The sequence below is a fragment of the Embiotoca jacksoni genome, unplaced genomic scaffold (assembly GCF_022577435.1).
Source record: "Embiotoca jacksoni isolate LCO1_2020_lvr unplaced genomic scaffold, fEmbJac1.0.p SCAF_36, whole genome shotgun sequence".
Lineage (NCBI taxonomy): Eukaryota > Metazoa > Chordata > Actinopteri > Embiotocidae > Embiotoca > Embiotoca jacksoni.
Window position 1 is genome coordinate 527,012 of NW_027185388.1, and position 23,384 is coordinate 550,395.

Here is a 23,384-nt window from a genome sequence, read left to right on the forward strand (position 1 = left end):
TTTGGTTATTTTAGTCTCTGAACTTTTTGATGACACCATGTATTTAGTCTGCGGTAGGATTATTTCAAAAAAATATATATTGTGAATATACAACCCCGTTTCCAGAAAAGTTGGGACGCTGTATGAAACATAAATAAAAGGAGAATGCAATGATTTGCAAATCATGTAAACCCATATTATATATATATATATATTAAAAAAAAATAGACCAAATACAACATGTTAAATGTTGAAACTGAAAAATGTTTGTTTCATGAAAAAATATATTCTCATTTTGAATTTGATGCCAGCAACACATTTTTTTTTTTTTTTTTACAAAGCTGGGACAGGGGCATGTTTACCACTGCTTTGCATCACATCCTGTTTTAACAACAATCTGTAAACATTCGGGAACTGAGGAGATCGGTTGAGAGTTTTGAAAGTGAAATTCTTGCCTGACATGGGATCGAATAATAGAAGATAAAAGATCAGATAGGAAGTGGCTGATGTGACCGAAACCAACCTTTAATTTGCTGTTTTTTTTTACAGTATATTTACTTGAGTGTGGCTTATTTTGTAGTTTTTTTTCTCGCGACGTCCCTGCATTGCACACATGGCCTTTGCGTTGGGTTCAGAGACGGCCCTCAGCGTGACAATCTGTGTGCCCATTATGTCATCAGACAGCGCAGAGAATGAGAATACACACTGCTCTCACAGTCAATATCCTTCTCAGTGTGGCAGCGGAGTGTTTCTGCTCTCTCATGCTGGTGAGTCATTTGTCAGCACTCGCTTTGGCGCACGGCGGCCTCGTGGGCTGAACCGCTAACGCCAGTTCATCAATCACACGCTGCAGATACAGTACAACACGTGAAACCACATGCCGACCAATCCAATCGAATGCACGTCTGAACTACAAATTCCAATTAACGTTTTTTTTGTTGTTGGTTTTTTTTTTCACCCTCATTCCCGGCAACTGGAAACGGAGCTGGAAAACAGGACAACTTTATAATTGGCTGTTGTATTTGTTTTTTGATGGAGGATTTTCACGAACGATAAACGCCGCAGCGGTACGGAGACGTAGATTCCATTAAAATACATCAGAATATGGAGATCAATACCCCCCCCCCCCCCTGTTGAGATGTGTAAATACAGAATGGAAATGCTACGGCGATGATGTATGGCTTTGTTCTTTGTTCTCTCGTGTAAATACAAAAAAAAGAAAAGAAAAAGAAAAGCAGCCTTCCTTAACCTTTTCAAACACAAACAAACAATGGAAAAAAAAAAAAAAAGGCTGCAGGACGGACGCCGCAGCAGCAGAGGGGATTCCTGCAGCATAATGCGATTCAGCTCCGGAGAACGATGGTGTGAAAATATCGGGGGGGGCTCTGCCATGTTTGCATTCTACTGCCCCCCCCCCCCTCGCCGCCGCACCCTCCCGCAGCTTTTGCAGCACGCAAAAGAACCTCTGAATAAAACTTTTGCATGTTGATGTTTACATGAGTTCCCATAAATTAATTTTCGCACGGGCTCCTCCGCCGGCCGCTCGGCGTGCTAATACAAACACCCGACCGGCTGGAATACAAATATGGGATTCAGCCTTCTTATGCAAACGAATGCAGGTAATAACATTTTCAAATGAATCAAAAATACAGATGGCAAACAAAAAAAACAAAAAAAAGGACAGATGAGAAGCTCTCACATCTCTCTCTGATGTATTGTAAGTGGCAAGTGCTGCTGAACGAATGAACGAACGACTCGCTGGCTCACGGCGGAAAAAAAAATAAAAATGTCACGGACACGTTCTCCTTTCATTTCGACGAGTACGCTACTAATCAATATTTTTTAATAAAAGCGATGGCTGATGTGGTTCAGAGGCAAAACCAATAATCCATCCACCGTGCTTATTAGCCGTTTCTAGCTGATTGCTTTGGTTTTACGGGAGCGGAGGTACGGCGCTGTTTTTGCTTTTCACTCGAAGTCTCCGGCAGCGAACGACGCGTGGACAACGACGGCAGCCGGGCCGGTCAAATCATTCGCCATATGAGACGCCGATTTCTTGTCGGCGGAGACAAAGAAACGGAGCAAAAAGGGAGGGTTTAAAAATTCACTTTCATGAATCAGAAGTGCTGTCCTGCGGCTGCTCCGGAGCTCGGCGACAGTTTGGCAGCGCGTCGCCCGACGCCGCTCGGTCAGCTGACGTCATTTAACGTCATTTCCGGGTTCGACATCCAGGACGGAGCGACGCCTGGAAAATCAATATTTTTCTGACAAATCAGGTGCGGCGCTGAGCGGTATGAAAGCGCCGGCGCACGTCCCGCAACTCAAACATTAAAAAAGATTCCAGCCTCGGCGCTTTCTTTCACCTTTTCCCACAATCCCACGGCGTTGTCATCAAAAGTTGTAATTCATCACACGGATCTACTCGCAGCAGCGATTCATTTTCAATTTGAATGAAAGCATCTTAGCGATCTGCAAGCGGAAGGGATTACGGGCTTGTTTACGAGTTCTTTCCCCCGAAAGAGGATTGTTGAGCTTTAAAAAGAGGCGCACGGCAAAGAGGAATTATTTCAGTTTTCGACATGAGGAGTTTATTTCAAAAATAGTACTTTGACGAAATAGTTGAACTTCCGATTACTTCAACCTCCGTCTTCGCTGCTTCTGTTTCTCTCTCGACTCTCAACTCCATCCGATGGAATAAACATCAATAAGACGTCCCACTATTCGAGCAAAAACAACTTTTTTTTTTAAATACGGTTTGTGGAGCTTTATACACTGTACTATGATTAATCATTACTCATTAGTAATATCTTATTTTTGAAGCCAAGTAAAAAAAAAAAAAGAAAAGTAAAGTAAGAGAATAACCTTTTGGTGCTGCCCTTTAGAGCTCTGAACAGTCTGGTCTTCAGGAACTTATCGAACCAGAAAACTTTTCCTATCAGCTCTGGATAAGTGACGAGTCCACACTCGCACACTCAGAGAAGGAGGATATCATTTTATACTGTAGAACAGTTACTGGTGTGTGTGTGTGTGTGTGTGTGTGTGGTGTGTGTGTGTGTGCGTGTGCGTGTGTGTGTGTGTGTGTGCGTGTGCGTGCGCGCGCATCGGAGAATGTAGATTATGAGGCCAAAAAAGGTTGAAAATGACAAAGGTTAATGAAGCGTACTGTATGTATGTCGGCTGGAGGACATTTAAGATATGTGGGGGGAATATTTGAGTGCGTCACGCCGCAGCAGCATAAATACTCCGAGAGGGAATATTAATGAAATTAGCTTCATATTTTCCATTTCATACCGTCACCCAGTAATTGCATAGTGACTCCTCTTTATAAATCTCTGGCTTAATTTCAAGCAATACCCTGCAATTAATGGATTTTTTTTTAGTTTTTTAGTTTTGTTGCTATCAGACTTTAAATAGGTTCAGATTGAAGGAGCGTTGAAGAACGAGGGAACAAAGGAAAGGGCTTTGAGATGTATTTTCTCTGAGGCAGGTCAATTTTCTACTGACAGCAGCTTGGTTGGCAATGATTTAATACCCGTTAATAAACCGGTTTCACCCATTTTCTGTTTCGTTTTGATTCGCGGAACACAAATCCTGTCGTAAACAAAGAAGGACCCACCTGAGGTTACAGTTCTGAGGTGGTGTTGACGGAGCCGGCAGGAAGCCAGGAGCCAAAAACTTTGGTTTCAAATCAAGTTCACATGACAAGAGTGGAGCCGATTATCAGAGAAGTGCTTTTTTTTTTTCTTCCTGTTTATCAGCTTTTGAGCTGAGAGGTCTTGTTGAAACATTTTTTTACATTTTTTTTTTAGGGCGGTCGACTGTCGAGTTTTCATCGGCCGTTTAGTCGCAGGAAGAAAAACTCCAACTGCTCCTTGTCACAATATAAATAACTTACAGAAACATTCACTGCCGGCGGAGGCTTCCCCTCGGCATTGTGGGTAACCTGGGATTGACGTGGCCGTGGAAGCAGCGTTTTCATCACAGCGAGTGTGAAGTGCACGCTAAGAGCGGTGATTAAGTTTCTGTAATCAGCCGTTAAGTGTTCACGGAACCGGAACCGGAGAGGGAGGGGGGGGGGGGGGGAGGGAGGGGAGGGAGGGAGAAGAGGGAGGGGGGGGGGGGGGCTCCAGCCAGGAGAGAGTAAAGTATTCACAAGAGGTTGATAAATGTCAGTGGTAAACATGTGCTGGAAGGGCTAAAGGTCTCAACACCTCCCGCCGGGAGGCCCTTCAGCCCGAAAAAAAAAAAAGAGCGACACAAGAAGCCAGAGGACAAAAAAAAATTTAAAGGAGCAGTTCCTACATTTACGGGCGGACGGAGAAGTTACAGATTTGCAGGTTTGGTAAGACTGAGAAAAGGTGGGAGGGGGGAGAGCTTTTGTTATTTTGAGGATTGTGCTGCGAAGCCACAATGACATAAAGTTCATATTCACACTCCGGTGGCTGTGTGAATTATGTCTTCTCTGTCGGGGGGGAGAAAAGGTGGAACGCAAAGCGAATTTTAGTAGCTGCACAAATTCCTACGTAAGCTCTTCGTGCAGAGCTGTGACTGCAGCTTTAAGTGCGGCGCGGCGGTGATCAGAAAAACACTATTTCATCTTGGAGTCTTTTTTTATACCCGCGATTTATAACGCTTTGAGGAGGAAGCGATAAACAATGTCCTTCTGCCGTCGGGAGTTAAAGATCTACGGTCATTATTCAAAGCCGACATGATTTGCAAGGTGCAATCAAAAAGTTTATCTCCGGCGTTTCCTGCCCAGACGGTACAGAAAAGTGGACGTAGCTTCCGGAGACGGGACGCGATGTTCGTACGTTCGAATCGTCATTGCAATCGATTATCCTACGCTGCTGCAGTTCTTCCTCGTTTCCCCCGTTTTCATCGGCGACTGATCGCAATGCGCCGCTCGCGTCAGAAGGTGGCGGTAACGCGACTGAAAGCGGAGAATAGATTTTTAATCGGATTGTTCAGAGCGAATTTGTCCTCGAAATGCCATAAATCTGACACATTAAATGCAATACCGCTGAGGGCCACTAGGAATCAATTCATTTTTTATTTTTTTCTCCTCCCGCGATTCAATTTGGTGCCGTGCAGTAAAAGTCGCTCCTTCTTATTCGTTTCGCGGCGGTCCATCTGAAAATAATCAGATATCGGGCCTCAAAACGCATTATGTCTGTTTGATTGACAGGCCTGCGGTGCAGCCAGGTTTGTTTCAGTGATTTCTTTTTTTTTTTTTACCTTATAATGTAGTCACTTGTTGCTTTGCGCGCGTGAATGGGGAAAGGGAGGGTGTGTGTGTGTGTGTGCGTGTGTGCGTGTGTGCGTGTGTGTGTGTGTGTGTGCGTGCGTGTGTGTGTGTGTGTGAGATCGACATCGTTTCTTGTGTAAAATCCTCACCACGTCACGTCGCGTACACTCGGCCCCGACCTAACGCCAACGGACACCAAAGGCGAGACGGGCAGGATTTACTAACGAGTTAACGGTACTCCTGAAGTGCGAGACGAGGCCTCTGCGCATTCATGCGGAACCGTGTTAACTTTTGCAAACCGTCTGCATCGCAGCGGCACGTAAGGGGGGAGATGGGGGGGGGGGGGGGGGGGAGAGATGAGGGGGGGGGGGTAGTTCTCGAGGCCCATGAATATTAACGACCGAACGCCGAGCTATCAAACTCCATCGAGCGTCGGGACATGAAAGGGAAAAAAAAAAAAGAAGGAGTCGGTGCGCACATTCATAATTATGACTTCTCCCCCCCCGTCCGCCGCATCGACCAGGTGTTCTGGAGTGTTTGATCCGTCTCTTGATCTGAGGCATTTTAAAGGCCCGCTGCTAATTGAACGCTACCTGACATTTTAGCTCGCCCAGAACTGACAAACACGTCAGTTTCCGCCTTCTCGGTGTAATTGGGTTTCAATCTGGGCTCAGTTCAGCCCGACACCCCCCCCCCCCCCACCCCCCCCCCCACACACACACACACACACACACACCCGTGGCAGTACATAAGTCGGAAAGGCTTGTGAGACGCGTGTGGAAACACGGCGCTACGCGTTTCATTACGTATGAATGAACGGAGAGACGCGGCGGCAGACAAGATAAGTTTAGATAATTAAGCAGCCCGTCCTCCCTCCCTCCCCCCCCACTTCCCCCTCCCCTCCTCCCCCGTCGCCCTCCCACGCTTTACACGTCTCGATCTGTCTCGAGCTGCTGTAATAATGAATTCTTCACGGCGATCATTAATAAGTAACACAACAACATATGCCTCTTTTTTTTTTTTTTTTTTTTTTTGCTTTCCTCCGCAACAACAACCGACATTAGCATGCTTTCTCAGAGGGGGGGGGGTGGGTGGAGGAGTGGAGGAGGGGGGTTGGTTTCATCTCGCCGTCTCAACCTCCGCCTGTCTCTCTCTCTCTCTCTCTCCGTCCGCCTGGATTTGTTTCCGTCTCTCGTCCTCCGTCTCTTTCCGTGGGCTCGTCGCAGCCATTTGGAGATTGCGCCTCAGGGCTGTGACAGATGTTGCGTCCCCCCCCCCCCCCCCCCCCCCGCCCCTCCAACCCCCACCGTCACCACCGCTACGCCACCTCAACTGAAACCATCGTCCGCTCGCCCGTCCTTGGACTGCGCGGTACCGCCAGCAAAGCGTGGCTGATTCGCTGCGATTCGGCTGGCGTGCACCGTGTCCTCAAAAAAATAAAAGAAAAAGAAAAAAAGACGGTGGACAAAAAAAAAAGACACAGCACCCCCCCCCCCCCCCCACCCCTCCCCCACCCCCACCACACTATTTTAACTTTCTGCTTCGTCACCGTGCAGTTAAATGTGTTGATAGCAGGTGGCACCGCTGCAGGTAGGTCCGGTGTAAGTAAGCGTGTCTTATAGTGACACTTGACCTGTTTAATCAGAAGCGGCTCCATTGCGCTCATTTCGCCGCTGGCTAGTTTTTGCGACGTCTTTTCTTGAATAATAATTAACAAAATGTTCCTTTTGGTTTGCCTCCTTTTGAAATATTCAACTTCCATAAATAGGCCGTGACTCATCTTGATGTTTTTTTTTTAATCTACTGTAACACACTACTGTTTTTTTTTTTTGTGTGTGTGTTTTTTGTCTTACTTTCACCGGACATCAATGAAACAAATCTTCAAGTAGCAGTTTACAACTGATCTCCAGCTGATGACGTGATGGAGAAATCTCCACAGAAACATCTTTTAAAAAAACAGCTTCTCACAGATCAAAGCCGGTCCGGAAATATTATCGTGAAAACGTTTTTCCTTTGGCAGCTGTATCAAAGCTGGTCACAACAGTGTTAGGAGTGATGTGTTCAAAATTACACGTTTGTTTGTTGTTGTTGGTTTTTTTTGTTGATTGTTGTTGTGGCGAAGTCGGGTTACAGCTTTCCGTGGGCGGGGACGTCGTATCGCCGGGTTTCCGGTCAGATCGAGTCAGATCCGGCGCTCGACTCCTCCCCGGCTCGTCCAAATATGGTCACTTCCTGCTCCGTCGCAATGCCGCAAATTGCCGCCCCGACAATTCCCGCGTTGAACCCCGCGTGCTATTTCCACAAGCTACGGCAGGAATTAAACCATGGGGATTGTAACTTTACGTAATAAAGACGACCTCCACTTTCTGGCATCTCCTCGGCAGCAGCACCTGATAAAAAAAAAAAACCACCGGGACGATGGGAACGGGCCGCTACGCGTCTCCGCTTCACAGCTTGATTTAGAAAGTCGCAGCGCCCCACTTATCCGGCTCGTCCAGCGTCGCAGAGCCATGAAAAGCCTGTCTTGAAGCGTCCGGTGCCAAGAAACCAGCTCCAGCCCAGAACAAAGGGGAAGTAACATAAAACAAATTCGACTTTAATTTCCTCTTTTGGCTCGTTTGCCGCAGTCTTTTGAAACTTCCATCACTTTCGTGATTTGCTTTTACATAATGTTTGACTCCAATGTCCATTATCTGCTATTGTTGTTCAACATTTTATTTTTTTTAAATCCATCCCTCAGTTGTGGATGCACTCCCTTTTCTTCTTCTAATATTCTCCATTAGTCAGTGCAGTTCGCTTTGCCGTAGGATTTTTCACTGTTCGGGTGTTTTATCTGCACACTTGATTTCCATAAAAATATATTTTGGTGGTTTTAAGCACCAAAAATCACCTCGGTAAAGAACTCTCTTCTGATTGGCTGACCCTTTTCTGAGTGACACGGGCCCGGACGACACCAAACAAATGCTTGATTTAAGCGACATCACACTTAGCCGCGCCCGCTGGCCGCTGATCGGTCAAGAGTAGCTGAGCAAACCCTCCTGTGATTTCCAGACGATAATCACATCGAAGATTAAAGCAAGAAGTGGGCGGAGCCAGGCTCACTCGACTCAGCCATTAGCAGACTAATTGGCTATAAAATTCAAATCTGTATGTATGAATTAATTTATTAACCGAGTTATTAAAGGTGTGAGAAGATGTTTGTTCCCTTCGTGTGAGGCAAAGAGGAATCTATATTCCACGTGTTGAGCATTTACGTATGAAATTCCTCTAAGCTCTCACATCATGATGCAAGTCTGTGGACACGCTCCTTTTTTTTTTTTTTTTCCACTCGTTGAAGGACTCCCATCTTTTCTGCTGGGCCGGGGTTTTTTTGTCGCCGCTATTTTGAGGTCAGTTCGAGAATATTAAACACTAAAAGTTCACTTTTAAGTCTCGAGCTTGTTTCCAAAAAAGTGAGACAATGAACAAAAAAAAAACGAGTCTTTGAAGCTCGACAGTGGGAGCGAGGTCTCGTCTGACGCGAATTCATATTCCACCCACCTGCCCGCATGGCGGTGTCATTGTTTTCGAATGGGAACGCAAGACGATCGGGGGGGATGGATGGATGGAGGGGTGGGGGGCGGAGGGGTTTGTTTTGTCCTGAAGCCGCTCGACTGTTGTTTCAGTCGATACATTCAAGAGAAAGAGCCGTTACGAATCCTTTACCGAGAAGTCTCACACTGAGAGTAAAGTAGCGGAGACTGAATCCATCTGTCACTCAAACGCTTCCCCTGGAATATTCCCTTTTGTTTTCAAACCATTAGATTCAATACCCATCTGTACGACTGCAATGCATGTGTGTGTGTGTGTTTTTTTTTTGTTTTGTTATTGTTGTTGTTTTTTTGGTTGTTTTTTTTTTAACCAGCACTTTACCCATCTCCAGCCATTTACTGTAATAATGTGCTCTCACATGAAATCTCAGGCCAAAACCCCAAATTATTCCCCCTAATGTGTACTCCAGCTCCGTTCTCTCGTGTACCGGCTCGGTATGAAGCCACAATTTGAAAATTGATGTAATTGCCAGTGTTGTCAGACTGTTTTCTCCATGAGTGACCCCCGGGCCGTGCCTCTGTTTATCTATTTTTTTTTTTGCTCTGTCATTCTATTTTTTTCTCCCCCCTCCCACCCCCACCCCCACCCCCCACCCGACTCACCGCTCCTCCACGCTCACTTGCTCTATGTCAGTTTATTTGCCGTCTCTTTCCGCCTGCCCTCGTCTCTCCAGCGCTCTCTCTCGCTCTCTCCTCCCTCCATCCTCCCTCCGTCCTCCCTCCGTCCTCCCTCCATCCCCTGCAGCCGCACACAGGCCTGATTTACTTCCACTGCCGGGTGGAAGAGAGGAGCTTTTGTCTGCCACCAGCAGCGGTCACATGGCGCCATGCCGGGGGTGACAACGAGAGTGACGAACCTGCAGTCTCTGCTCCGTGTGTGTGTGTGCGTGCGTGCGTGCGTGTGCGTGTGCGTGTGCGTGTGCGTGTGCGTGAGCTTGGAATTAGCTGCATGTGGTAGGTGATGAGCAGAGTTTGTGTTTGGCTCCGAGTTTGTTTCCTCTGTATTATTTGTATTCTTACTTTCATTTTTGCGGCGCCAGCAGCAGGGGGCGCCGGTCCGCCTGTCAATCTTAACGCCCTCCGGTGTGAAACATCTCAACAGGTGTTTTAACAGACTGGCAATCAGTTTGTGTTCAGGGCATCTTTTAACTGTGCTACATGCCTGTAAATCTCCCTCATCAGCTGGGATTAAAGCCAGTTACCTGCTGTAGGCTTTTAAACGGGCGGCCGCAGTTATATTCACGACAAGGTAAAACACAGTCAAAATGTGAAATATAAATATCTATATTTAATTCGGAGATGAATTTGTTCAAGGAGGTGGATTCAAGCAGCAACCGACCGCGAGGCCTCCACTCTGGCATTTCTGCTGTCGCCATCTCGGTATTTTTGGAGCCAGATGTGACCATATTTGGACGAGCTGGATTGATCTGACTGATGACTATGCCCCGCCCACCTATACCGGAAGCCTGATCACACCCCAGGGCTTGTCAATCAAACTAGCTAATGACACCATAATGATGGAGACGACGTCCTTTTTAAAACAAAAATTCAGCCAGTGGTCTTTTAAGACATATTTCCATGTTCTCTATACTTTGTTTTTAGGGCACTTTTGTCTTTTAAGTCCACTCCTGAAAATGGATGTTTTCATTCTAGCCATTAGGATCAAGTTAGTTATCAATCAGAGGGTATTTTTTTCAGCTGGTTTGCAGTCGGACGAGGTTCGCTGAGGGAAGCTCTTTGTCGAGGCTTAAAACAATTTAGAGGCGGCGCGTCAGCACACGGTGAGCGTTGACGACTTTTTATGTGCTCGTGTCCATTTGGTTCTATTTGCTCAGGTTCCATTACAGCTCTGCTCTATCGGGGTCGTTCAATTTGGGTTCGTATTAAAACACGTAAAGAGTCCAAATACATTTGGCCCGACACAAAAGCAGCAGTTTTCTACCTTTTTTTTTTTTCTGGATTTGTTGCATCTATCTCAAAATTTTGTGCACCAGGAAAAACTGGTGATGACGGTCTTGAAATTTCTAGTTTCTTGCATGACCGGTGGGCAGTTGGAGCGAAGCGGTCCATAAACATGAGGTTTAAAGGCTGTAACCTCAGGGACTACAACAAAGCGCCGTGATTTATTTATTTATTTTAACCCTTTTGATGTATTTACATTGGCAATGCTTCAGTGTAATTTGTTTTAAGTTTTGATTGCCCATGCATCTCATTAGTTATATATTTTGGACTCGGTATGGAGCCTCTATACAGTCTATACTTGACTCAAAATGAGAGGCAGACTGGGGTAGAAATTAGGGTTTTATAAAAAAAAAATAAGGATTCTTTTGAATATTTAAGTCGTCATTCCTTCTTTCCCGTTTTTACCAAGTGGCAACCAACAGTGACGTCACCAATTGTTTTGTGAGCGGATTTAAGGAAGTCATCTTGCTAGTTCGGAGCGGTTTGGAGCAGGAAGTGACCATATTTGGACGAGCTGGGTGGGAGCGAGCCGTGGATCTGACTCGATCTGATTGGAAACCCGACGATACTACGTCCCGCCCACGGATTGCTGAAACCTCACTGCGCCACAGGCCTGTCAATCAAACAGACACGCCCTAAAGAAAAAAGAGAGTTTTCTCTTATGTATTGACGGACCGCTACAAAACTAATCAGTAGTAAGGAGTTTAGCCAGCAACACCCTAAGAACTTGTGAAAAAATATTATTGAGTTCGAATTTCATGAAAGAAGTTGAATGGGAGCCGACCTCTAGTGGCACTCGGTGGTATTGCAGTTTAAGGCCTCTTCCGCATCGCCCTCATTTTTCAGACCCGGAATCTACGTCCACTTTTATATGCAGTCTGTGATTTTTACCGGCATCTGGTGGTAATGCGCTACTCTGGTCAGAAGGTGGCGGTAATACACCTGAAAGCTATTTGCCAGCCGCCATTAAACAGGCATGTCAAAAAGGCATAAATTAAGATCAGGTGCAGATCAAACTCTGCAGGTAGAGCGAGCAGATAAATCTACCACAGATAAGGCGATAAGTTAAATAATAATCGAATAGTTCAGAGCGAAATTCAAACAGTAGTTTTTTGCTTCACAATGTCCATCCCTAGTACAAATGTCCTTTTTTTTTTTGGCTCTATTCGGTGCTTCTGCTTGTAGAGGCGAGCGACCAAAACCGCTGAAGAGGTTTGGATGCTTTTCTAATGAGGCGGCTCTGCAGAGGACACAACAGGAGATCACAACAGCCTTTGAGTCCCAGAAAAAGCGGCGCGCTCACGAACACCAGGCCTCAGTTTAAAACACACGGAACAGCGAGCAGATGAAGACCCGCAAACAACTTGACAGCTTGTTAATATTTTTTTCACGGGGATGCAGAGAAGCACTTGGACACGCTCTTGGAGTTCGACTATCACACACACACACACACACACCGGGATGCAAACAAAAGTGACAGACGGGCACACACACACACACACACACACACACGCACACACACACGTCTGCCTTTGTCTGTCTCCCGTCTATCAGCCATCACCCTCACTTACAGTCACTCACAGGCCTGCTAATTATTTTTGGCTTATATGTTCACACACACTCTGCAGCACTTCTTTCTCTCTCACGCTCGTCGTGTCTCCGTGTTGCTGCAGAATCACATAAAGGGGACAAAAACCTCCCTCGTAGCACTTCCACCTTTACTACGCTACGATGCTTAATCACATGCAGGGTGGGTGAATAAATGTCGAGGATGAAAGCAGAGATCCTGGAGGACAAATTCAAGCCAATGACAGAGAAAAACCCACCCGGTTGCTCGGGGCGGGCGACATTTCCCTAAAATAATATCATGATATATCCAGGTATTTTTGAGATAACGATATTCTTGACAATTTCACAAAATACTTCGATTATTACTTTTAATAAAATACACTTCCAACAAATAAGTGTCAGATTTACGTGTCGGCATGAACGCAATATTATTACTTTAAAAATTCAGTTAAAACGAAACAAAAAAATGTTCTCTGAGTTGTTTAAGTTCGTAAAAATAAAGAAAAGTAACTCAAAGTGAGATTCAGATCCTGTAAACAACCACTGCAGCGGTGCAACAGAGCAGAGCCGCTGCTCAGTCAGGGCTAATTACTTCCTCGCCGCTGTCAGCAGATCCAATGATGTTGAAGTCCTGATGTTCTGAAGTTTAGGGTCAACATTTGCCCTTTAATAAGGTCGTTTTGGGCTTCGTTGCACTTTTGTTTTTCATACGGAGTCGAGTTGTTCACCTGAGCCTCTGCTTCACGCTGCGTGTCCGGAGCCGGCCGGTGTGAAACGGCGTGACCGACAGTTACACTCATACTAAACAAAAAAAAAAAAAAAAAAAAAAAATCTAATTTCAAAGGGCTCTCGAGCTGCTTAACCAATTTGACTCAAATCTGATGTTTCTTCGCTCGAGTTTTAACCCTTTTTGTGTTTAATTTTATGCATTTTATCTGTTTATTGTGCATCTCGTTTTCAGTTCCTTTATATCTGGTTTTATGTGAAACACTGCATGTCATTTTGTATGAAAGGTGCTATACAAATGTTTATTATTATTATTACGTTTTAGGAGGTGATATCGTGACCAGAAATATAAAAAACAGAAATATATTAGTAAGAAAGGTCGCTCGGTTCCAGATTTTTTTAAACTTTGCATGCATCTCAGATTTGATAAAAAAAACAAACTATATCAGCAGTGATGTGTACAAATGGCTGCAAGATCATTTAAAACGGAACCTAAATCAATGATTCGTCAACTGACAAAAAATGAATCCACAACTATTTTACTATTAAGTCATTTGTCAAGCAGAAATGACAAATATTATTTAAAAATTTGTAACTCACGAACAGTCGTTGCTTCCTCCCATTTATCATTGCTTTGTGCTGCGTTCATGTGCATTGGGAACTTTTTCTTCGACTCCCCCCCCCCCAATGATAACAGATAACCGGAATTTACTTGCAAAATTCAGGTTTATCTGTATATTTCTCACAGAATAATGCTGTAATAGAGTGTATCGTATATATTTGGCAAAACCTGTATCCTAATCCTTTGCTGACAACAACAACAACAACAACAACAACAAGCCATCCCGGCCTTTGTGTAGCCGAGGCTGCCGTCTTACTGCACATTTACGTGTCCTCGGGGACGTTCCAAACAATCACAGACCACCTAACCGGATCACCTGGGCGACGGGGAATCCAAACGCGTTTCGTCTTCATTATCGGACAGTAATGAAGTCAGAGAAAATGACCCGCCTTGATTAAGAGTCGTGTAAAGGGAAGCGTGAGCAGAGACAGATGGCGTTCACCATCAGTTGACCCACGAACCCCATCGAGACGCAGGGTCACTGCCTGAAGGGCGGTTTTGGATATATAAACACATCCTCGTCTGTCACCCCCCTTTTTTTTTTAATATATATAATTGATTTATCTTCATTTTAGAAACTGGAGGGTTGCTTCTTTACTGCGTTTGGATTTCACAGTGTTAATAAAACTGTTCAGTGCATCTTACTGACATTGTGGGAAGGGACAGAGAAGAGGAGACAGACATCAAACAGAGAGCGACGAGTCAGACGGCATCGATATGTTTGCCCGGGTACACACTGTGAAACCGTCAGACCGCGACAGCAAAGGAGCAAACAAAAAGACACGTTTTAAATCCAGGTGAATAAAAAAAATAAAATAAAAGAATGAGCATTACCTTTCTCTTGTTGTTGGGGCTCACGTACAGATAACTGAGTATCGTCTTCACTCCCACTTTGTCGTTCAGCTTCTGGTACGTCGCTCCGTAGTCAGTTGACCTGAAATTTAATCAGAGAGCTCTGATGAACACTTTGCGAATTACTTTGCTGCAATTAAAAAGCGCCCCTTCGAGAATTCGGCGCGAGGAGCGCTGACGTGATTAAAACCTTTTTTTGTGCTCGACGCGGCGAAATGAAGAGGAATCATTACGGTGACTCGGGCGGCCACCGCTTGCTGCTGTGTTTGTACAACGCACGGCAAACAACACACCTGGGAACATCACACGCGCATACAAACATACATGCCGACCTTACCGAGAGGGCACCCGCATCCTACAGCAGCAAAGAGAGGGCTACCGATTCAGAGAGTCCTCTCTTAGTCTCTTTCATGATAAAACTAGAAACACGCACGCGATTCATTTATGTATTTAGTTTATGAATTGAAAAGGGAAACTGGGGGGCTTTCATGGCTTGCAATTAAACTGCCAAACGCAATTGAAACCGATACACTGACTTTCTTGATGTCTTTTTAAAAATGTAACTTTGAAGTTTAGACATTTAAAAATGTCACAACTGCACAAATATTCTGACAAATGAATAATTTACCTTCAAATATTTGGCTGCATCCACTAACTAATCACGTATCTGTCAAGAAATGCAGCATCGAGAAATGCATGCTGTATTTAACAATCACATAAAATAAATAAATAGTTTCGAATATTTTTAAAACGACAGCATATTACGACATTTTCATAAAGTCCCTTGCCAGGTGAATAACCAACGTTACTTGTAACGAAAATACATTATTGTTTGTATTTAGTGGTAATGATGCAATCTTGCAAAATAAATGAATAAAAAAAAACATTCTCCACCTGCCATATACAAAAATAAATAAAACAAGCGGATGCAGTTGTATTGAATGAATGCGTGAATGCGACGTACGGTTCAGGCGTTATTTAACAAAACGTGTTGACCTTTGTTAGAGCGCCCCCTAATGTCTGACGTGTCAAAATCTTTTCAGAAAAGAATTTTCGGGGTTCACTGTCTTCCATTGAAATTTCACCGTTGCTTAGCCTACGGTTTGGGCTTCACCACCGTTTGTTTGGACGTAACAATAATAATAATAATAGTAATAATAATAATAATAATAATAATAATACAAAAAACGTTGGTGCTTGGACCCCTCATAACACAGTACACACAGTTTTTGTTTTCATCGATGTTGTCATGTAGAAAATAAGAGGGGAAGAAAAGACGATACCGATTCAAGATGGAAGATAAAGTTGTTAGTTTGTCTGTTCATTAATGGACATTTTGTTCAAGGAGATTTTCAGCTTTGTTAAGCTGCGATAAACATGTATTTAATTTTTTTTTAAACATTTGCTGGACAAGTGGAGGACTGACACACACACACACACACACACACACACACACAGAGACACAGACTCGCCCTCGGGCCCCTTTCCTTCCTATTAGGGAAGCCTTTCAGTTTGAGAAAACCCAGCATGACACTACTCGACCACACGAAGCCATTTTTGTGAAAAAAAAAAAAAAAAAAAAAAAAAAAAAAAGGCTTCTTTCACTTTGGTGTGGACCTGCCTGGTCTGATCCTGAATCCTTTCCCAACGCCACTCGGCCGGTTGTGACCGTGAACCACACGGGGCCTTATCACCCGTCACCACCGGCGAACGTCACTCATACTTAGCGGTAACAAACCCCAGCAGTCATGTTGCAAAATTTGGAGGAAAAACCTTCCAAAACCAAAAGGTTGAAGGTTGATACTGCAGCAAATAAATACTCGAGAGTTTTGGAATTAAATGTTCACACCGCATGTGTCACCTTGCAACTTCTCTCAGTTTCAGTCTGCAAATTCGTCTTGCGATTGATGATATTATTCATATCCGGGAGACAACAGCTGCACTTCACTCTTCAGATGTTTTGGAGCACAGGGATTAATGCCAGGAGATGGTTTGGGAAGTCACCGTGACTTGTACAGAAGTGGAGGTTGTTCCTCTCGTTCACTTTGAGAACATCTGCACCCTTTATAAATAATATGATAAACTTATAGAGCCCTCCCTTACAGAAAAAAAACCAACATTCATTTTGTGTGTGAAGCAAGGAAAACTTTTCCACACGTTTTCCCCATATTATCATGTGTAGCAACATGTGATGAACATGAGCCAAACATGGAAAAACTCATGTTTTCTTTTGTAAGAGCTGCATGACTGCAACTCTCCTACAGTGTAGGCAAACTAACTTTCCACTAAATAGCAGGAGTGTCTTACTTTGAAGGTTTCGTTCCAGTAAAAATTAAGTGTTTAGTTCTTCTCAGATGCAGGAATTAGCATCTGCTATCTGTCAGATTTCAAAAACATCATGTCGTCCATCACTGACTATCCCTGCTACCCCAATAGATTTATGGAAAACAAAAAACAGACCTATTTTCTACTCATTATTACCTGCAGTTTTGCGACTTTTATTGTTTGTCTATATAATTGTAACAAAGCGTGTCCACGCAAAACAAAGTGAACCGTATTAAGGCGCTTTTGAGAGCAAATAAATCGAGTTTGAAAGTAAAAGTATACGAACTGAGAATAAATTCATTTGGATTGCAAACAAATTCTCCCTTAGAGTTTTGTTAGTTTTGGTCACAGACTTGAGAAGTTGTTATTGTGCTAAATTGTTAGCCCATGTGGCTTCTAGACACCGTCCACATTGGTGTTGCCTACTAACGGTGTTTTTACAACACTCGAACGCCACACGACTTCTCATGTTGTAATCTCGAACTCGCGACTTCCATTTGAATGCAGCATTAGTCTCGACACGCCTCGCTAACCAACTAATCTCGTTTCGTAGTCTACCATCTGTTTACGGCCTGTTGCCAAACTTTCAGGTAAAACAAAACAAAACAAAAAAAAAAAACAGGTTTGTTCCATTTTAATGTGCACAGTCATCAGTCGGTATTCGTACGCTATTTACTACAAATAAGACCCGATATGGGACGCAGGATCTGGACCCTCTCTGGCCTCTTACACAACACTCACACGACCGTGTCCGTTTATTTTCACCTGTAACTTAATGATGTTTTTTCACGCGAAAATGGAAATCAAATCACAAAGTAGCAGACGCCACACAAAGATGTGTCGTTGTACCTTCAGATAACTGACAGGCCTTAATGAGCTGAAGAAGAGTCTATCGTAGATATTTAAAGCTGCCGTGGATATAACAGACAGTGTGCAGTCACTCATTAATCTGCATACGGTAACCGCGTACAGCAACACATGTGGGTGTGATTCCATGCATTCACAATGCAGAAGATGTGTTTCCGAGTTTAGTTACAGCAAACTTCTGTCACCTCGACATCTAATTAAGCAGTAAACACACAAACACGCAGGTGTGCACGTGTCATAGATCATCATTACACTGATAATACCGTGTGCCTCCTCTATCCTCAACTTTATTTATACAGCAACTTTCATACGAGCGTGCGGCCGCAAGTGTGTCACAGTAAAACACACAATAAATAAAAGCAAGAAAACTTTTTTTTTTTTTTTTTTTAAGGAGAATGGAGGACTAAAATTCTACAATAAAATAATAGGGATGAGGTGGGGTGAAAATAATAATTAAAACGTAAAAACCAAAGGTAATGAACATTTCTTCATTCAATCAATCTACTTCCAAAAAGACAGATTAGAGACACATGCAGTAAATTACAAAATAGCGGCGCACACATGCGACGTGACGTGGCCGGCACCATTTTGCTAGTCCCGAGCGGTTTGGATCAGGAAGTGACCATATTTGGGCGAGATTGGGAGGAGCGAGTGATGGATCTGACTGGATATTACATCCTGCTCACCGATGGACGTGAACTGACTGCACCACAGGCCTGTCAATCAAACAAAACACCGCTTTTTGAAGCTTATTTTCTAATTAATGACGGGATTATTTTCAGATGGACGGCCTAAACACTAATAAGGAGGAGTAAATTTAACAAATGACACACGGGAAACGTGTGGAAAAATGTTATTGACTGCGAATTTCACGGGAGAAGTTGAATGAGAGTCTATGGAAGCCGGTGCTTTTTGGAGCCGACCTCTAGTGGCACTCGGTGGTATCGCAGTTCAAAGCACTTCCGCATCGGCCCCATTTTTCAGAGCCAAAAGCTACGTCCACTTTTATATGCAGTTTGTGGACGTGAAGGACCCGTAATCAGTGGAAAACGCAGTTAACACCAAAATGAGGCCACACTGACTCACTAATGGGATTTAAACCTTTAAATGAGGGAGAACCATCACCACGTTCCTCTCAAGTATAGCAATGATTGATTACCACTTTAACCTTAAAAAATATATATATATATATATTTTTTCTGTGCTCCGACAGTAATTAAAATCTCTCATAACTTCAACTTCAAACCGGGAGTCCAGTGGAGACAATTTGTCTTTGAATATCAAAAGTAGACCGAGGAACACGCTTGATGTTTTTTTTCACAAAGAAACGATGAAAGAAACGCTGAGTGACAGTCGCAGCAGCCGGTGGAAAAAAAAAAGGCCTCAAAGCGGAGGTGACTTCGACTTTCTACATTCAGTTCCGCTTCATGCCGCCCGTCGAGGTAAATCCGGCACGTGGCATTCAACAGGAGTCGTGGATTCAGTCCGACAATGACTGGAATGCGTCATTTACATAGAAAAGAGTGTTAAACCGGTTTTAAGCCGCTGAAATCAAAACCGTCTTTGAAAGAGAGCTGAAACATCCAAAAGTTGGTCGAAGTGCTGACGTGAAATTCGCGTTTAGTCGGATTTTAGCATTTCAGAGTCTCTCTGAAAGTTTGAGCGACTTTTCACAGCTGTCAGGTCTAATTTATGTCGAAGGCCCGAGGCTCAATCAAGGAGCTATTCTAATTTCACATGAAGATAAAGAGAAAGCCCGGAGTGTGCAAATCTAAAAAAAAAAAAAAAAATGCAGCGAAGACAGCGCAGAACGACTCGTGTGACTTCAAAAAAAAAAAAAAAAAAAGCAATCACTCACATCGACTGATGCATTTCTTTTTGTGCGTGGCCGTTAAATCTGCACGGAGATTCCCGTTCAAAGAGTTTTCAGAGAGCGTCACACTTTACAAATGCTCATGTGGATTTTGTATCTTTCGGTTCCCCTTTTGAGATTTCCCCTGGGTTGGTTTCCATGGCGAGCAAACATCTGATGAAACTCCCCTTGGACGAGTCCGGCGTCGTTCGTCACCGCCGAGGACCGGCGGACGATGACATCATCGGGGCTATTGATCGACTCCTGCCACAGAATCGCAACGATTCAAGGCCCCGGGTGACGTCGTTTTTTTGTTGTTGTTTTTTTTTTTTTAGCGTGAACGCCGCATTAAATGAAAAAAAAAAAAAAAGATTTCTCGGGGACGATAGTCCCGAGCGAGACTCGTCCGCCTCGCTCGGAGGTGGTTTACGTGCGGGTGTGAAACGCAGCTCTGCCCCGCCGGGACTTCAATCCGCCGGGAGGACGTCGGCGCCGCGGGTGGTGGTGGTGGAGGAGGGGGGGGGGGGGGGGAGCGTCAGACTGGCCACACGTCGGATGAAACACGAGTTAATTAAACACCGTCCGAGGGCACAGTCACGATATCCGTCCTGTTCCAGTCGTACGCCTCGCTGAGGAGAATGGATTGTGGATACGCTGCGAGGACGACTGAGCTCCTCATTAAATCTTATAACACACACACACACACACACACACGCACACACACACACACACACACTCCCAACCCCGAGCCTGAAACCTCTGCGATTCTTCTACTTTCTCTCACACAGATTAGGATTAGAGCTGCCAAGAGGAAGAAGAAGAAGAAGAAGAAGAAGAAAAAAAAAGCTTATTAGATAGAATTTCAATTAGGATTTCCGGCCCCCTATACATTGATAGGTGGCGACTCGACAGCCTTTACATTCTCCGCGGGGAGATTCAGTCGTCGTGCTTCGGGAGGGCGAGAGCCGCATGCATCTCGGGGATATTGAACATAAAGCTCGCTGACTGCGCGAGCGGCAGCGGCAGCAGGACCGCTGGAGTCCCCGGACAAACGGCGACCGAATTCATGAAACCCTCACGCACGGCATTCCTCCGGCGCAGCAGGCCGAATCATCTCTTTCCCTCCCTCGTACGTCCGCATTTCCTTTCCGCCGCATTCCTGCCCGTCAGCTTTTGGAGGCAAACTTCAGCTCTTGAAGCTACGCTGGAGAAACGGGTGTTTCTAAGAGAGTCGGTGAAAGCATTTAGGAGGCACTTGTTGCTGGAAAAGCCTTATTTTTAAACCTTTGCATTTTCCTTTTTTCATATGTAGACAGCATTCACGAAGAGAGAAGTGCTCATTAAATCGTGTTTCTGCGCATGAATGCTGCTGAAATACAGGCTTCAACGTGGCTTACGGACGTCACCCTATTGGTCGACGTCGAGGGACACGTCGTAGGACGAGTCATGCCGGGCAGGTAAAAACTAGAAAAACTCGGACGTGCCAGACTTCTTCAGTGAAGTCCCTCTACGAGGCCCGTTTGTTCTTCATATTCAGACCCGACTCTGGCAATTTACCGGCAGTGACTAAATCGTGTTTTCTTATCCCGGCTTTATCAAAAACGGAATCGAAGTTGGCGACCTTTTTAAAAGGCGTCTCACAGGAGTGAAGACGCCGTCCTAGAACTCCTGGTCATTTAACGGTACATTTACTACGGTCGGGTTGCTCGACTGATTGTTTTCCAAAAGGTCTCCGTGGTGTCTGTGATCCCTTGAGCCAGAGGTTGTTCATTTAGGCCTAACAGTTGTGTAGATGCTTCTGTTGGGGGAGGGTTTTTCAGGTAGAAATAAATAAAATATTTATATATTTATATATATATAGCTGAGGACTTTTGAGGTTAAGCCACAAAGGGAACTATGCCAAACTACAGGTCCCTTTTACATACGAGTTAAAATGTTAAAGTCCGAGCTTTGTTTGGTTCTCTATAGAATCTTTCTGCCGGTAAAACAGAAGAGACAGATCAAGCGGCAACGCTGAGGGATGTTGGACGGAGTCTGTTTTCTATTCCTGCTGTGACGTTTAGTCGTGTGATGTCAGTTTTTCTACAGTCGGGAGTCCGATCGCAGCGCGTCGAGCTACATTGTTAGTGTGCAAACAGAAAGCTCCCTGTTGGCCCCGATCGGGTAAATAATCACCCGGCCGCCGGTGGTTCTAACAGACATTAACGGATGTAATGAAGCAAAAAATACAGACCCGGGTCCGAGGTCGGGTTTGTGTTCTCTGATTTGGCAGCATCGTTTGGGTCTTTTGAGACTCGGGGGAGGCGGGGCGGCGGCGGCTCAGGTCACGAAGCGCGAATAAAAAGGACTGAAAAACAAAACTGCACCGAGTCATATCAAAGCTTGCCGACGGGGAGATCTTTTGCTCGGCGTGTCAGCGAGGCGGCTGACAGGCAGGCGGACGGTCCCGTGGGCGCGCCAACATCGCGTCACCTCGCAGGTACGATGGTTTCAAGCTGTTACCTCATGCTGCTATTTGGGGCGACGGCAGGCGGAAGACGCCTGGGTGTTGCTTCAAAACTCTCCCCCGAGGAGCCGCCGGCTTTCTGGCAGACCGGTTATGTCGCTCAGCTCCTCTGTCGATCTTCCTTGCCTGTAAGTTGTCGGATAACGTTCTGCGAGCGCTCTTCGCCGTCCTCTTTGCCGGCTCGAAACGTGTCTCGATCCGTTCACTCGCTCGTCTGTCTCTTTCGGGCTTTAACCGTCTGTTCATTACAAGAAGCTCTGTTTTTTTTTTCTCATGTGTGCAGGAAACACGTCGGTACTCCGGGCACCGTTACGAGGGGTAATGTGGGAGCAACAGCCTACACTTGATCCTCCATGAGGCAACTGCGGTCATATAATGGTGTAACTGCTGCGTGTGAGGGCTGAAGCCTCGAGGCGGCCGCGGTGGAATAAACTCTCTGCTGTTCAGCCCTTTTCTTTAAATGTTTGTATTTCTCCTCCGTGAAGGACGGAGGACAAGAAACACGCACTCGGAATACTTTCCTCAAGTAAAGACACTTCAAGACTCGTCAATATTAAAGAGAACCTGTCGAGACTATTATGTGAAAATCCAACTCGCTAAAAGGCTTTCGGTTCGGTTGAAGACAAACCGGTAAAGCTTATATGAAAGCGTCCCCAAATCGTCGAAATTGGCTCGACGGCTATACGGCACAGTCTTTGCAAACAATCTGATGAGTCAATACGAGTCCTGGTTTCATCTAAAAGTTATTTTATTACAGTAACTCATAATGTATTGATTATGGCAGCAAGTAGCTGCATATTTTTACTACTCTGCCAGATTTTGTTCCTGAAGTGTCACCCAGAGGTCGTAAGTCCTCTGAACTCTACGTTTGTGTTTCGAAACTCAATTATAATCTTTGTGTTTTACATGGGTGGGTTAATTTTCTAATTTAAATGACTCCTTGGTTGCTGTTGTATTCAATAACTTGATCACGGTGTATTAATTCGTGTAAATGACGGAAATTTTGACCGACTCGAGTTTCAGCCTGAAGTCTGGTAGGTTTGCGATGTCGAAGTGTTAAAGGAACGTTAATTTGCACCTCCAGGGTAGAAAGTTTTACTTTCAGCCAGTTACTGTCATCAGTTAGCATTGTTGGATAAATTAAAATAGTTTTTTTACATTGCATTTGCGATAAATTCGCAGATTTGTCGTAAAGTTGTCGTAGAAAACTGCAAAAGGAAAAAGTTTTGGTCATCACTGCAGGACAGAACATGTCAAAACTCCAAACACATTTTTCTCTTTCTGCTTTA

The 23,384-nt window shown here is 44.7% G+C and overlaps 1 protein-coding gene across 5 annotated transcripts in view; it reads right to left on the reverse strand.

Moving 5' to 3' along the window:
- Window positions 1-23,384, reverse strand: part of LOC138208243 (VPS10 domain-containing receptor SorCS1-like) — a 143,530-nt gene that overhangs the window by 53,056 nt on the left and 67,090 nt on the right. For all 5 annotated transcript variants that reach the window (XM_069165997.1, XM_069165996.1, XM_069165998.1 and 2 more), the window contains exon 3: window positions 14,528-14,627. In XM_069165997.1, coding sequence (XP_069022098.1) covers window positions 14,528-14,627 — 100 coding nt within the window. The remainder of the gene's footprint in view (window positions 1-14,527; window positions 14,628-23,384) is intronic.